This window comes from Stomoxys calcitrans, chromosome 1, assembly GCF_963082655.1.
Source record: "Stomoxys calcitrans chromosome 1, idStoCalc2.1, whole genome shotgun sequence".
NCBI lineage: Eukaryota > Metazoa > Arthropoda > Insecta > Diptera > Muscidae > Stomoxys > Stomoxys calcitrans.
The window spans coordinates 201439495-201456877 of record NC_081552.1 but is presented as its reverse complement, the minus strand read 5'-3'; the positions used below and the strand labels follow the sequence as shown (position 1 = coordinate 201456877).

The following is a 17383-nucleotide window of genomic DNA, read 5'->3' as shown; positions in this document are numbered from 1 at the left end:
CTAATCGGGATATAGGTTTATATGTGGCAGGTATATTACGTTATGAACAAATTTGATCCATACTTGGCACAGTTATTGGAAGTCATACCAAAATACCACGTGCAAAATCAGATAAGAATTGCACCCTCTAGAAGCTCAAGAAGTTAAGACCCATGATCGGTTTATATGGCAGCTATATCAAAACACATACCGATATAGCCCATTTACTATCACAACCGAGCGTGTGAAAAGCATGAAATTGTTGCGCTTTGTTTGTTATGTTGTTTGCATGTCCGTTCCGTATAGATTCAAAAACGGCTGAACCGAATTTCGAGAAATGTTCATAGTTAGTAGAGTTGGAGCCCCTGTTGAAAACAGGGTACTACATTTTTTCATATTTGAAGAGGGCATACCCTTTCCCATACCCTTATTTTCAAAAACGCCAGATCTCGGGGATGGGTGCATCGATTTAAGCGACCTTATGGTGTGCCACCTTATGGTACCCCAAAAACACGGAATACAATTTTTGGGTCAACTAACATGGGGGAACGCCCCATCTCAAAACCCATACGAACGGACATGTTCACCGACTGGGACAATATGGGTATCACATGAAAAGTATTTAAGAGTAAAGTATGAACTTGGCATAAAAATGTCACTCTTAGTGTGGGGGGTCCCCCACCCCCAAAACCCCACTGAACAGTATACTTTTACCGCTTTGGGAAATCAAATAAAAGGTATTTAAAAGTAGAGTACGAATCTGACATACAAATGTATTCCTTGATGTCTAAAGACCCAAATATTAAATTACATTATGAGCCATAGGGTAGAGTGGACCGACCCACTCCTCCCAATAAAAACAACACCAAGCTATCATGTAGGTCGACCGAGAATATATTGTATTCAAATGAAAGGCCATGTCCGAGCGAGGGCTAAAGAAACGCCCATCCCTACGCAAGCACGGATATTACTACGCCGTAGCTTATGGCACCTCCCCGTTGGAACCATCCTGGTCCTTCAACAAATCTCAGAAGACCTACCAGACGTACTTTGTATATTCACCCAGATCACGGAAGAAACGGCTCCCCAGAAAGGAAAACCTACGTCCTTGCAGACCTGGACATGAACACAGCAAGTGCTCAATAGTCTCCTCTTCATTCTCATCGAGGCAACTCCTACAGAAGTCATTGTGCGGTATCACCATGCTTGCCGCCATGCGACCTATGGCACAGTATGCGGTTATGACCCCTGTCAAGGTACTCATCGACCTCTTATCGAACGCCAGCAACTCTCTCATCCTCCTCCGGTCGATGACTGGCCATAGCTTCTTTGCAGTCCGGCAACCATCCACCGAGTCTCACCTCGCTACCGACGCCGCTCTGGCCATCCCCTCTACTGTGTTCAATAGCTCGAAAAATGGCGCGTATGCAAGACCGATAACTGGGCCTCCCGGCACAGATACACCGCTCCTCGCACACTAGTCCGCCCTTTCATTCTATGGAATACCCCAATGCCCAGGAATCCATGTCAGCGTCACATCCCGGACCCGGAGCCTATGCAGGAACTCCAAACAATCCGCCACGCATCTCGAACTCACTATCCTCGATCCTAAGACCTTGAGCGCCGCCATACTGTCCACATAAATTCTGAGTTTCGGGGGCGGTAAGTCCCTTATCAGAATTTCTCTTGCGGCCATTGCAATGGCACGGCCACAGCTCTGCCTGAAAGACCGTACACTCGTCCGACAGTCTCAGAGACATACTGATATTGAGTGCATCACAGTAGACCCCCAATCTAGTCTTTTCATTAAAATCCGATTTTAATATCATGGTCGGGTAAGCGGTCGCATTCTCTCTCTAGGCGCTCGTAGAAATTGTCCTTGGTCTGCTCGTCCTTGTCTTCCGCCGGGGTATGGACACAAATAAGGCTGATGTTGAAGAATTTGGCTTTTATGCGGATTGTGGTTAGCCTCTCATCCACCGGAGTAAAGCTGGAGACAAGGCGTTTTAGTCTCCAAATAACCTCAAATTCACAGCCAAATTCATGTCTCGTGTTATGGCAGCTATAGTTGGTCACCGTTTGGTGTTTTAGTAACGCCGTGTCCCGTCTATCGCACTTCCTGTAAGGCGATAATATCTGCCTGGTACTTCTCTAATACATCCGCCAGCGCGTATACTGCACCTTCTCTATAGGGAGTGCGGACATTCCAGGTGCAGATCCGCAAATCATGGTTCTTTTTACGTTTGCGTGGGTCGTCAACGTTGGGTGGGGGTTCGTTTTTACCAATCCTTTGTTTATCATAGTAGTTCTCAAAGTTTTCCGGCGGCGGGCTACTGGCCAAGCACCCCAACCACATGGGTTTTGTGGGAGTGCACACGTATCCCTCGTTGTGGCGAGCCGCTTGCTCCACGAACCGCCGCTCGCCTCTAACCGGCCCTAACCTGGAAGCAGACACTGATGTTGACCAATGGCGCCTATAGTCTAGTCTTGTCATCTCGAATACCATTGGCAATCAGTATTTAATAAAGAGCCAGAGCCACCTGACTCCTCACTGAAACACCCCACGAGAATCCCTGACTGACCGCCCAGCTACAAATGCAAATTTTGCCCATGAGTGCCCATTTTGGCCATATCAATGAGTGCAGTCCGATTCAAGTTTAAGCTCAATGATAAGGGGCCTTCTTTTTATAGCCGAGTCCGAAAGGCGTGCCGCAGTGTGACACCTCTTTGAAGAGAAGTTTTACATGGCATAGTACCTCACAAATGTTACCAACCTTAGAAAGGGAAACCACCGCTGAAAATTTTTTTCTGATGGTCTCGCCAGGATTCCAACCCAGGCGTTCAGCGTCATAGGCGGACATGCTAACCTCTGCGGAAGGAACAGGGGCAAACTTCTCACATATCAATGAGTGCAGTCCGATTCAAGTTTAAGCTCAATGATAAGGGGCCTCCTTTTTATAGCCGAGTCCGAAATGCGTGCCGCAGTGCGACTCCTCTTTGGAGAGAAGTTTTACATGGCATAGTACCTCGCAAATGTTGCCAGCATTAGCAGGGGAAACCCCCGCTGACAATTTTTCTGATGGTCTCGCCAGGATTCGAACCAAGGCGTTCAGCGTCATAGGCGGACATGCTAACCTCTGCGCTACGGTGGCTACTCCGCATAAAAACAGGGCTTTCCACCATCCGTAATCTGTGGACGCGCCCGATAACTTTCAGCTAAGCTTTCGTTGATAATGATGAACACCACACAAGGTCTTTATCCCATAGTAAGAGTAATTTTTATCCGATTTGGCTGAAATTTTGCACAAGGATTACCCGCTGATAAAGAGAAACCATGCAAAGAACTCGACAAAGGTGATCCAAGGTGGAGTGTGTATGAGATTCTGTATCACCCGAAGCTGAGTTTTTCTCCGTGTACCCATGCAATACCACCCCAACCAGTCAAAGGATCGCTGTGATTGATATCAACATTTTCTTTTCGCTTTTGATTTCTTTCCTTTTTTTCTGCTCATTTCCTGAGGAGTACTATATTTGATGGTGCTATTGTTGCTCAACGTATTCGTCCTCTTGACACTCACTGTTGGTGACAACATCTGGATTTTGTTATTGATGGAGTTGATGGTGCAGCTGCATCGCCATGTTGTAATGTGTCTCCAAAAAGCACGACTAGAAGTCCGAAATGTAAGAAGCAAAGAAACGAAAGCAGCAGAAACTAATATCGTTTGCAGAGGTTTACTCTTCTCTTCTTATAATGACTTCACGTTCAATGGCATCCAATATCGACGTTGTGGTAGACAAGTCAAGTAATGTAATAATAGCAAATTACAGAGTAGAACCGATGTAGCATAAATTTCAACATTTTTCACCAATTACAAATATTATCAATCATGGTAAGGCATGGCCAACTATAGTGAGTGAACATTGTTGGCTTTGTAAAGAAGTCACTATAAAGAATGGCAATGTATTGGGTTGCCAAAAAAGTAATTGCGGATTTTTTAAAAGAAATTAAATGCATTTTTAATAAAAATTAGAATGAACTTTAATCAAATATACTTTTTTTACACTTTTTTTCTAAAGCAAGCTAAAAGTAACAGCTGATAACTGACAGAAGAAAGAATGCAATTACAGAGTCACAAGCTGTGAAAAAATTTGTCAACGCCGACTATATGAAAAATCCGCAATTACTTTTTGGGCAACCGAATATATGGGAGTTTCCATTATTAAGTTTATCTCAAGTTACTGCGGCACATATAAAATGAAGACAGCATGTGTCACAGTAGCAAAGAAGAAAAATTGTCAAACAAATTGGTCTCTTCCTGGCTTTAACAACGAATCACTTTAATTTTACCCACGAATCTTCACTTTATGTCTAACTAGCTTAACTAGGGCTCTTTCCGCTGCGCCTTTTTTCACAATGCAAATGCAAATTTTGTCCATGAACATTCCACTAACGAACAGGAACAAACTTCTCACATATCAATGAGTGCAGTCCGATACAAGGTTTAAGCTCAATGATAAGGGACCTCCTTTTTTTATAGCCGAGTCCGAACGGCGTCCGGCAGTGCGACACTTCTTTGGAGAGAAGTTTCATGGCATAGACCTCACAAATGTTGCCAGCATTAGAAGGGGAAAACCACCATTGAAAATTTGTTTCTGATGGTCTCGCCAGGATTCGAACCCGGGCGTTCAGCGTCGTAGGCGGACATGCTAACCTCTGCGCTACGGTGGCCTCCCTCCCTTTTTTCACAATATATGGACAATATGTGGACCATGAAAACATATCAGCATCGTGCAAATGCAAATTTGCTCATGAACATACCATTAAGGAACAGGGGCAAACTTCTTGCATATCAATGAGTGCTGTCCGATTCAAGTTTAAGGAGACTCCTTTTTATAACCGAGTCCGGCACGCCCCAGTGCACTACCTCTTTTGGGAGAAGTTTTTACATGGCTGCCATACAATTTTCATACCCACCACGGAAAGATGGGGGTATATTTATTTCGTCATTCCGAAGGCGCATTTATTGTCTGATTTCGCTGAAATTTGGGACAGTGAGTTGTGTAAGGCCTCTCGATATCCTTGTTCCATACGGCCCAGATCGGTGCTGATATAAATATAGCTGCCATATAGACCGATTTTTCGATTTGAGGTCTTGGGCACCTAAAATGTTGGAGGCCAGTAGCGTAGCGCAGAGGTTAGCATGTCCGCCTATAACGCTGAACGCCTGGGTTCGAATCCTGGCCAGACCATCTGAAACAATTGCCATATTCAACTTCTCTCCAAAAAGGTGTCGCACTGCGGCACGCCATTCAGACTTGGCTATAAAAAGGAGGCCCCTTATCATTCATCTTAAACTTGAATCGGACTGCACTCATTGATATGTGAGAAGTTTGCCCCTGTTTCTAGTGGAATGTTCATGGGCAAAATTCGATTTTTTTGTTTGCAATTTCCGATTTGGCTGAATTTTGGGACAGTGAGTTGTGTTAGGTCCCGCGACATCCTTGTGCAATTTAGCCCAGATCAGTCCACATTTGTATATAGCCCCAATATAGACCAATCTCCCGATTTAAGGCCTTGGACCCATAAAAGGCGCATTTATTATCCGATTTTGCTGAAATTTGGGACAGTGAGTTATGTTGGGCCCCTCGACATCTTTGTTTAATTTGGTCCTGATCGGTTCAGATCTGGATATAACTGTCATATAAACCAATCTCAAGAGTCAGTGAGTTGTGTTAGGCCTCTTGACATTCTTGTTATACCCACCACCATAGGATGGCGGTATACTAATCTAGTCATTTCGTTTGTAGGTTAGTTTAGGTTAAATGGGTTGCCCACTAAAGATGAGTTCACTCGGAGTCCAATTTGGCCAATTGTAGTACCGCAGAGAGAGAAAGGGAAGAGAAAGAAGATATTCGACCTCGAACTAGAGATTATACACGAATAAAAGAAAGACAGGAATAATGGAAAACCCAAGCGGGAGATGAAGAAACACCCATCTCCACGCAAGCACGGATGTACCTATGCCAGAGCTTATGGCACCCCCTGTCGCGACCATCCTGTTGCTTCAACAAACCTCAGGAGACATACAAGAGGTACATTCGCAAGTTCACCCAGATCTCAGAAGAAACGGCTCCCCATAACGGAGAGCCTACGTTTCTGCAGACTCGGAAAAGAACACAACAAATGCTCAATAGTCTCCCCCTCATCCTCATCGAGGCAACTCCTACAGAAGTCATTGTGCGGTATCCCCATGCGTGCCGACATGCGGTCTAGGGCACAATGTCCGGTTATGACCTCTGTCAAAGTACTCATCGACCTCTTATCGAACGCCAGTAACTCTTTCGTCCTCCTCTGGTCGATGACTGGCCATAGCGCCTTTGTAGTCCGGAAACCATCCACCGAATCTCCACCGAGAACAGGAACCATCCTGTTCCTTCAACAAACCTCAGGAGACATACAAGAGGTACGTGCACAAGTTCACCCAGATCTCAGAAGGAACGGCTCCCCATAACGGAGAGCCTACGTTTCTGCAGACCCGGACAAGAACACAGCAAATGCTGAATAGTCTCCTCCTCATCCTCATCGAGGCAACTCCTACATTGTGCGGTATCCCCATGCGTGCCGCCATGCGGCCTATGGCACAGTGTGCGGTTATGATCCCTGTCAAGGTACTCTTCGACCTCTTATTGAACGCCAGCAATTCCCTCGTCCTCCTCGGGTCGATGACTGGCCATAGCGCCTTTGCAGTCCGATAACCATCCACCGAGTCTCACCTCGCCACCAACGCCGCCTTGGCCATCCCCTCTACTGTGTTTAGTAGTTGGACAAATGGCACACAGGTAAGATCGGTGGCTGGTCTGACCGGCGCAGACGAACCCCTTCTGGCACACTCGTCCGCCCTCTCATTTCCTAGAATCCCCTCATGCTCAGGAATCCATGTCAGCGTCAAATCGTGGACCCGGAGTCTATCCAGGGACTCCAAACAATCGACCTCACCATCCTTGACCCTAAGGCCTTGAGCAGCGCCATACTGCCCACATAAATTCTGAGTTTCGAGAGGGGTAAGTCCTTACAAGAATTTCTCTTGCGGCCACTGCAATGGAACAGACCTCTGCCTGAAAGACCGTACACTCGTCCGGCAGTCTCAGAGACATACTGATATTGAGTGCATCAGAGTAAACCCCCAATCCAGTCCCTGACTCCATCCTGGAGCCCTGACTCCACCTTGGAGCCCTGACTCCATCTTTGAGCCCTGACTCCATCTTTGAGCCCTGACTCCATCTTGGAGCCCTGACTCCATCTTGGAGCCCTGACCCCATCTTGGAGCCCTGACTCCATCATGGAGCCCTGACTCCATCTTGGAGCCCTGACTCCATCTTGGAGCCCTGACTCCATCTTGGAGCCCTGACTCCATCTTGGAGCCCTGACTCCATCTTGGAGCACTGACTCCATCTTGGAGCACTGACTCCATCTTGGAGCACTGACTCCATCTTGGAGCCCTAACTACATTTTGGAGCCCTGACTACATTTTGGAGCCCTGACTACATTTTGCAGCCCTGACTCCATCTTGGAGCCCTGACTCCATCTTGGAGCCCTGACTACATCTTGAAGCCCTGACTCCATCTTGGAGCACTGACTCCATCTTGGAGCCCTGACTCTAACTTGGAGCCCTGACTCTAACTTGGAGCCCTGGCCCCATCTGGGAGCCCTGACTCCATCTTGGAGCACTGACTCCATCTTGGAGCCCTGACTCCATCCTGGAGCCCTGACTCCATCATGGAGCCCTGTCTCCATCATGGAGCCCTGTCTCCATCATGGAGCCCTGTCTCCATCATGGAGCCCTGGCTCCATCTGGGAGCCCTGACTCCATCTTGGAGCAATGACTCCATCTTGGAGCCCTGACTCCATCTTGGAGCCCTGACTCCATCATGGAGCCCTGACTCCATCATGGAGCCCTGTCTCCATCATGGAGCCCTGACTCCATCTTGGAGCCCTGACTCCATCTTGGAGCCCTGACTCCATCTTGGAGCCCTGACTCCATCTTGGAGCCCTGACTCCATCTTGGAGCCCTGGCTCCATCTTGGAGCCCTGACTCCATCTTGGAGACCTGACTCCATCTTGGAGACCTGACTCCATCTTGGAGACCTGACTCCATCTTGGAGCCCTGACTCCATCTTGGAGCCCTGACTCCGTCTTGGAGCCCTGTCTCCATCTTGGAGCCCTGACTCCGTCTTGGAGCCCTGTCTCCATCTTGGAGCCCTGACTCCATCTTGGAGCCCTGACTCCATCTTGGAGCCCTGACTCCATCTTGGAGCCCTGACTCCATCTTGGAGCCCTGACTTCATCCTGGAACCCTGACTCCATCTTGGAGCCCTGGGTCCATATTGGAGCCCTGGCTGCATATTGAAGCCCTGTCTCCATCTTGAAGCCCTGTCTCCATCTGTGTAGATCAAGGTCTCATCCTCCTCAGGTGCACCGTCCGCCCTCCATTCGTCCCTCTCAGGAAAACGAATCGCAAATGTCCTCACTCCAGTCGGCACTGGTGCCAGGTAGTCGGAGTTCCTCCTCAGTCTACCTTTCGTAGCCATAACACCCAGAATCGAACTATGGCCGCAACTACCCTCTTTCTGCACGCCGAGCTCTCTCAGCCTAAGCGCGACCCTGGCTGCGCACATCCAAATATAGGCGCCAGCATCGCCTCCAGGCCTGTCTGCGGTGTGGATCTCAGCGCCTCTATGATACCGCCGCAAGCCAGTCTCTGGACTTTCTCGAACTTCTTCGCACGAGTCCTCTTCCCTACGGCGTCCCACCATACCAGTGCTCCAATGGTCAGTACTGGTCTCACGATGGTCGTATACATCCAATAAATAATCTTGGGAGTCACCCCCCACTTCCTACCGAACATCCTCCTGAGGACCTGTAGTGATATCCTGTAGTGACCCAAAAAAGAGTACTCGGTGCATACTTTCCAGTCTAAGACCTCAACCGAGTCACTACTCGTTACAAGGGTTATGTCTATAATCTGTTCCCTGATCCGATGATAGAACGTTGGAGGGTTTCCCCAGTTGCAGATAAACAAGTTTGTGCACAAAATGTAATCAAAAAGTGACCCCCCTCCATTTAGTATACGAAAATCAAAACAAGTTGCCTGTTTCTGCTTAAGCTGACTTTTGTTTTCCAAGATGCAATAACAACAACAAAAAACTCTAAACTTTTTTATTACTACTAAATCACATTTGTTTGCAACTTTATTTGCTTCGTCTTCTAACTTTTGGTTTATTTTGACTTTCTTGCAGTTTGAATGAAAATGACGATAAAATGGCGACAGAAATATAAAAACCGAGAAACCATGAAACTGCCACAAACACAGCCACCATCACCATCATCACTGCCACTGCTGACACTGACACAAAGACCAAACCGGTTGCAAGCAACAGAATTTCTACCAAACTCCAATGATGAACGGGGGAAACTGGGATCAGCGCCACCAAAAGTAACAACAATTTGGACCACACCAATACCAACACCAGCAGCATCATCTCCATTTACTGCAGTCAGTGGTAGTGTACCAATCAACAGCAAAGCTTTAAGCCATAGTTGCAAAACTAACCATCATAGTGCCGACAGTTGCAACAATTTCAACAATTCTCTTCAAGTTGGTGGCAATAGTGGTGGCGTTGGTTGCCATGAAACCAAAATGTGGCTGATGACTGATGAAAGCGGTAGTCAGAGACAGCAGCAGCAGTGCTGTGATGATATTTTTAAGAAATCCACGACTGAAATGCACAGACCAGACACATATGCTTCCCAAAGTTCAATGCTAAATAATCACTTCCTTGATGTTAAGGTCAGAGAACTGCAGCAACATCAACCACATGAGTTGTTCCAAGAACTGCCATTAAGACAATGTGGCCCAGCTAACATAGCACATAGTGGCGGAAAAGCAATAACAATTCAATGGCGCCACTCTGTCAAGTACTCCACCAACAGGAATAGCAGCAGCAGCAGCAGTAGTTGTGACAAAAATCCCAACACCAATAGAGCCAAGGCAGTAAAAGACCGATCCAGCAGCCACCTCACAACAACGTCATCTCCAAAAACCCAAATAAGGACCACAACTCAAACATCAGCGCCATCAGCAATTACAACGACTATTGACACTAAATTAACGAGCTTGCATGCTGATGCCACCAAACCCTTGGCATTCCAAGAGGCTGTCACAAGGCCCAACGTGACCAACAGTGGTGGCGGATTGGCAGCATCTACAACACAAATGAAATTTCAAGATATTTTGGCCAGCACCATTAAGCAATGTTGCCGCCACCAAGTGTCAGCAATTTGTGTAACGTTAATTTGTTTATTCGCCTTTGCCACAACGGCAACGACATCCACAATTCTAAATGCATCTTCATCATCAGCGGCAGCGACATCATCATCATCATCGTTGCCTGTACAAAATTCAATGTCGGGTGCAATGCATGACAATATCTCATACCCACTGTCATCGGGACCTGTGACAGCAGCTGTATTGTCTAGCGTCGCCTCCGCCTCCTCCTCCTCCTCATCTTCCTCTGCCGCAAACGAACATGATTCACAAACTATCAAATCCTTGCCCATGCTCGCCTCCACAATACCTCAATGCTCGCTCTCTCAATTCAGCTGTTCAAATGGCCGTTGTGTTCCTTTGAGTAAATACTGCAATAATGCCAACGATTGCGGAGATGGCAGTGATGAGCCACGATTTTGTTCAAGTAAGTTGCATGGTAATATTTTAACATTTCCCCAAAGTAAGCCACTAATTATGTATAGGAACCTCCAAACCACCACCAAAGATCGATGTCATTCTATTTGCAAGACATCGAAATGTCTAATGAACTGAACTATGCAAATTTGCCCATTAAAAATGCTTTAGGGAACAAAGACAAAACTTTATAAACCCACCACCCTAGGATAGGAGGGGGTACATTCATTTAGTCATTCCACTTGCAACACCTCGAAATATCCATTTCCGACATCACAAACTATATAAAATTGTAAGACTATTAAGCGATGTCCGTGTGTACGTCCGCTACAGCCTTCAAAAATTGAGATATTGAGCTACAATTTGGCACAGATCCGTATTTTTTCTACACGCAGTAAAAGCGTGCTAAGTTCGGCCGGGCCGAATCTCATATACCCTCCACCATGGATTGCATTTGTCGAGTTCTTGGCAGGGCAAAATCGAGAGATTGGTTTATATGGGAGCTGTATCAAGCTATGGATCGATTCAGACCATATAAGTCACGTATGTTAAAGGTCATGAGAAAAGCCGTTGCACAAAATTTGCGCCAAGTCGGATGAGAATTGCGCCCTCTAGTGGCTTAAGAAGTCAAGACCCAAGATCGGTTTATATGGCAGCTGTACCAGACTATTTACCGATTTGCGCCATACTAAACGCAGTTGTTGGAAATCATAACAAAACATCTCATGCAAAATTTAAGTCAAATCGGATGAGAATTGCGCCCTCTAGTGGCTCAAGAAGTCATGATCCAAGATCGGTTTATATGGCAGCTATATCAGGTTATGAACCGATTTGAATCATACTCCTCACAGTTGTTGGAAGTAATACAAAAACCCTGCGTGCAAAATTTCACTCAAATCGGATAAGAATTGCGCCCTCTAGTGGCTCAAGAAGTCATGATCCAAGATCGGTTTATATGGCAGCTATATCAGGTTATGAACCGATTTGAATCATACTCCTCACAGTTGTTGGAAGTAATACAAAAACCCTGCGTGCAAATTTTCACTCAAATCGGATGAGAATTGCGCCCTCTAGTGGCTCAAGAAGTCAAGACCTAAGATCAGTTTTAATGGCAGCTATACCAGATTATATACCGATTTGCGGCATACTAAGCACAGTTGTTGGAAGTCATAACAAAACACCTCATGCAAAATTATAGCCAAATCGAATAAGAATTGCGCCCTCCAGCGGCTCAAGAAGTCAAGACCCCAGATCGGTTTATATGACAGCTATATCAGGTTATGAACCGATTTGAATCATACTCCTCACAGTTGTTGGAAGTAATACAAAAACCCTGCGTGCAAAATTTCACTCAAATCGGATAAGAATTGCGCCCTCTAGTGGCTCAAGAAGTCAAGACCCAAGATCGGTTTCAATGGCAGCTATACCAGTCTATTTACCGATTTGCACCATACTAAACGCAGTTGTTGGAAATCACAACAAAACACCTCATGCAAAATTATAGCCAAATCGAATAAGAATTGCGCCCTCCAGCGGCTCAAGAAGTCAAGACCCAAGATCGGTTTCAATGGCAGCTATACCAGATTATATACCGATTTGCGGCATACTAAGCACAGTTATTGCAAGTCACAACAAAACACCTCATGCAAAATTATAGCCAAATCGAATAAGAATTGCGCCCTCCAGCGGCTCAAGAAGTCAAGACCCCAGATCGGTTTATATGGCAACTATGTCAGGTCATGAACCGATTTGAATCATACTTATCACGGTTGTTTGAAGTGATACCAAAATACTACGTGCAAAATTTCAGTCAAATCGGATGAGAAAGGCGCCCTCTAGTGGCTCAAGAAGTCATGATCCAAGATCGGTTTATATGGCAACTATATCAGGTTATGAACCGATTTGAATCATACTTATAACAGTTGTTGGAAGTAATTCCAAAACCCTGCGTGCGAAATTTCAGTCAAATCGGATGAGAAACAAAATACTGCGTGCAAAATTTCAGTTAAATCGGGTGAGAATTGCGCCCTCTAGAGGCTCAATAAATCAAGACCCAAGATCGGTTTATATGGCAGCTATACCAGATTATAGACCGATTTGGGCCATACTAAGCACAGTTGTTGCAAGTCATAACAAAACACCTCATGCAAAATTTCAGTCAAATCGGACGACAATTGCGCCCTCTAAAAGCTGAAGAAGTCAAGACCCCAGATCGATTTATATAGCAGCTATATCAGGTTATGAACCAACTTAGACCATGCCTCGCACAGTTGTTGGAAGTAATACCAAAACACCGCGTGCAAAATTTCAGTCAAATCGGACGAGAATTGCGACCTCTAGTGGCTCAAGAAGTCAAGACCCCAGATCGATTTATATGCCAGCTATACTAGATTATGTACCGATTTGCGCCATACTAAACGCAGTTGTTGGAAATCATAACAAAACACCTCATGCAAAATTTCAGTTAAATCGGAGGAGAATTGCGCCCTCCAGAGGCTCAAGAAGTCAAGACCCAAGATCGGTTTATAGGGCAGTTATATCAAAACGTGGGGAGGCCACCGTAGCGCAGAGGTTAGCATGTCCGCCTATGACGCTGAACTCCTGTGTTCGAATCCTGGCGAGACCACCAGAAAAAATTTTCAATTGTGGTTTTCCCTCCTAATGCTGGCAACATTTGTGAGGTACTATGCCGTGTAAAACTTCTCTCCAAAGAGGTGTCGCCCTGCGGCACGCCGTTCGGACTCGGCTATAAAAAGGAGGCCCCTTATCATTGAGCTTAAACTTGAATCGGACTGCACTCATTGATATGTGAGAAGTTTGCCCCTGTTCCTTAACGGAATGTTCATGGGCAAAATTTGCAAATATCAAAACGTGGACCGATTTGGCCCATTTACAATCCCAACCGACCTACACTAATAAAAAGTATTTGTGCAAAATTCCAAGCTCCTAGCTTTACTGCTTCGAAAGTTAGCATGCTTTTGACACACAGACGGACGGACAAACGGACGACATGACGATCAAGAATATATAGACTTTATGGGGTCTTAGACGCATATTTCGAGGTGTTACAGGCGCTTCTTCTTCTTCTTCAGCAACGAAGCTCTTTTCAGGCTCAATTCGTTCGTAAATAAGCAGAATTGTCGATTTTGGAGTGAAGATCAGCCAGATGAATTGCAAGAGCTACCAATGCATCCAGAAAAAGTCACAGTTTGGTGCGGTTTATGGGCTGGTGGCATCATTGGACTGTACTTCTTCAAATATGATGCGAATCGTAAAGTAACTATGAATGATGAGCGCTGTCGAGAGATGATAACCAACTTTGTTTTTGAACAAAATGCAAGAGCTTGACTTGCATGACATGTGGTTTCAACAAAACTGTGTCACATGCCACACAGCAAGCGTTACAATGAACTTTTTAAGAGTCGAGTTCGGTGAACATTTTATAACACGTTCGGAATTGGTTAACTGGCCGCCTAGATCATGCGATTTAAAGCCTTTAGACTATTTTATGTGGGGCTGTGTTAACACTCAAGTCTATGCAGACAAGCCCGCTTCAATTGACGCATTGGAAGACAACAGTGAAGCATTTATTCATGAGATACTGGCCGAAATGTTGGAAAGAGTATGGAAATGTGTATCAACGAGTAGTTCTAGTGTTTCTTCACTAGACATTGCCCATACATTCTAGGACTTCTGAATATACCCCAGCACATTAAATCTCGAGGACAGAATCTTCCATAGCCTGGAGACCTCAGATGCATACTCCACGGAGCTGCAGAATTCTACCCAAGATTTGTTCTGAGCCTTTCTCGGATCCCTTGTATTTTCTTAACTCAGCCTTATATATGTCCCAATCGTGTGATGCTCTTGTGGCTTTTGCTCTGTTGAAGAGTTTACTGCAGCCATTCCCTAGACCAACCAGGCTCTGGGGTCTGCCATGGCGGTCGCTGTTTGCCCCTTGGTTTGGAACCAGGACATGCTGACACAAGCGAGTCATTCAGGGCCTTCGTGATCTGCCTGACCATTATGTCTCTATCCTCTATCTATATAGTGGCCACCTCCTTTTCTGGCCTAGAAGGGATAGACGTGTAGAATTTGTGCCGAAATTTATTCCAATCCGCCTTTTTTCTATTTAGCCAAGGGACCACTTCTGTCGTATTTTCTCTAAGGCTGAATCTATTATAACAATGATCAAAGAAGCTTTGATCATCCCACACTTCCCAGTCGCATATTCTTGCGCTTATATTCTCCGATACAAAGATAATATCTAGAGGAGAGTCTCAGTGAGGAGTCAGATGGCACTGGCTCTTAATCAAATACTGAGTGCCAATGATACTCGAGATCACAAGGTGAGTTATTAGCGCCAATGGCCAACATCAGCGTCTGTTCCCAGATTAGGGGCGGCTGGGGGCGAGCGTCGGATCTTGGAGCAAGCGGCTCGCCACAACGAGGGATACATGTGCAATCCCACAAAATCCATGCGGTTGGGGTGCTGGGCCAGATACCCGCCCCCGGAGAACTATGAGAAACAAAGGAATAGTAAAAACGGACCCCCCCAACGTTGACGACCCACGCAAACGAAAAATGGACCATGACTTACGGATCTGCACCTGGAATGTCCGCACTCTTTCTAGAGAAGGTGCAGTATACGTGCTGGCGGATGTATTAGCGAATTACAAAGCAGATTTTAACGCCTTACAGGAAATGCGATGGACTGAGAATAGCGTCACAACGACATCGAACGGTGACGAACTATACGATAGCCGCCATAACACGAGGCAGGAATTTGGCTGTGGATTTGTGGTTACTCGGAGATTGAAACACTTTGTCTCCAGCTGTACTCCGGCGGATGAGAGGCTAGCCACAATCCGCATAAAAGCCAAATTCTTCAACATCAGCCTTATTTGCGCTCATGCCCCAAGAGAAGACAAAGACGAGCAAACCAAGAATATTTTCTACGAGCGCCTAGAAAGACCGCTAACCCGACCATGATCTTAAAATCGGATTAAATGAAAAGAATTTTAATGAAGTAAGCAGTTTGGAAACAAGGTCACCTCTCGCCAGACAAAGATTACACTATACAAGACACTCAAACTACTCGTGTTGTTGAATGGTTCCGAGGCATGGGTACTTGTAAAAGCAGACGAGGCAGTGCTTGGAGTGTTTGAGAGAAAGATTCTTTGTAAAATTTATATACCAGCTTGCATTGATAGAGAATATCGGCGTCATATGAAGCACGAACTAATGAGCTGTATGACTATGTTAGCAAATTAAATGTGCGAAAATACAACGGTTGCGTTGGCTAAGTCATGTTGCCGCAATGAATGAAGAAGCTCCTTCAAAGAAATCTTTTGAAGGCAACGACCAAAACTCCGATGAAACTGTCAAGTGGTGAAAAATTTCCCGAATCTTGGTTTCAGAAATTGCTAATGAAGCGCAGAAGAGCGATGCGTTTCGAACGCTTTTTTAAGTTCGGCAAATCGGACAAATGTTCTGTCATAGCCAAAAACAGTGAAGTAAAGTACTTCGATATATTGGGTTGCCCAAAAAGTAATTGCGGATTTTTTAAAAGAAAGTAAATGCATTTTTAATAAAGCAAGCTAAAAGTAACAGCTGATAACTGACCGAAGAAAGAATGTAATTACAGAGTCACAAGCTGTGAACAATTTTGTCAGCGCCGACTATATGAAAAATCCGCAATTACTTTTTGGGCAACCCAATAGAAATGCACTGAACACTATAAGTTTCCAACCATCGAATTTGTGTTCTCCTTCATTACACCGATACCCTGCTACGATTCCAAATCAGCGATCATCTTCGCTCTTAAAATACTATCAAATTATCGGTTCCTGTTGCCTTCTTTATTTTGGCCTATCCATATTGGCCATTAAGAAACAGGAGCAACATTTTCCGATATCAATGTGTGCTGCCCGATTAAAGTTTCAGCTCAGAGAAAATGGGCCTCCTTTTTATAGCCGAATGCGAACGGCGTGCCGCAGTGCCACACCTCTCGCGGGAGAAGTTTTTACACGGCAAAGTACCGTACAAATGTCGCCAGCATTATGAGGGGAGAACCACCGCTGTAAGTTTATGTTCACGCCATGATTTGAAACCAAGCGTTCAGCGTCTTAGGCGGATATGCTAAGCTCTGCGCTGAGGAGGCCTACAAAAAGTGTTTCTGGAGTTTCCATGTCACCGCTGCTAGAAATGTTACTTCCATGATATAAGTGCTCTCTCTCTCCCTCTGTATCCCTCAACTGGTAGCCTGCCATCATCTCTACAAGAGAATGAGCCCATAACATATGCATATGACAGATGACTCAATCTTTGGTAATACCAGAAAACTTCATTCCCACTAAAACACAAATTGGGCTGTTATGCCACAGTGATCTTAAATTGCAAGCTATTGGATTGCCCAAAAAGTAATTGCGGATTTTTCATATAGTCGGCGTTGACAAATTTTTTTCACAGCTTGTGACTCTGCAATTGCATTCTTTCTTCTGTCAGTTATCAGCTGCTACTTTTAGCTTGCTTTAGAAAAAAAGTGTAAAAAAAGTATATTTGATTAAAGTTCATTCTAATTTTTATTAAAAATGCATTTACTTTCTTTTAAAAAATCCGCAATTACTTTTTGGGCAACCCAATAGTTTGCAGACTGTCAT

General features: G+C 45.3%; 1 protein-coding gene across 3 annotated transcripts in view; it reads left to right on the top strand.

Annotated features, from left to right (window-relative positions):
• LOC106091151 (uncharacterized) overlaps window positions 1-17383 on the top strand; it is a 613012-nt gene that overhangs the window by 429644 nt on the left and 165985 nt on the right. For all 3 annotated transcript variants that reach the window (XM_059361085.1, XM_059361084.1, XM_059361086.1), the window contains one exon: window positions 9277-10731. In XM_059361085.1, coding sequence (XP_059217068.1) covers window positions 9282-10731 — 1450 coding nt within the window. In that variant the 5' untranslated portion in view covers window positions 9277-9281. The remainder of the gene's footprint in view (window positions 1-9276; window positions 10732-17383) is intronic.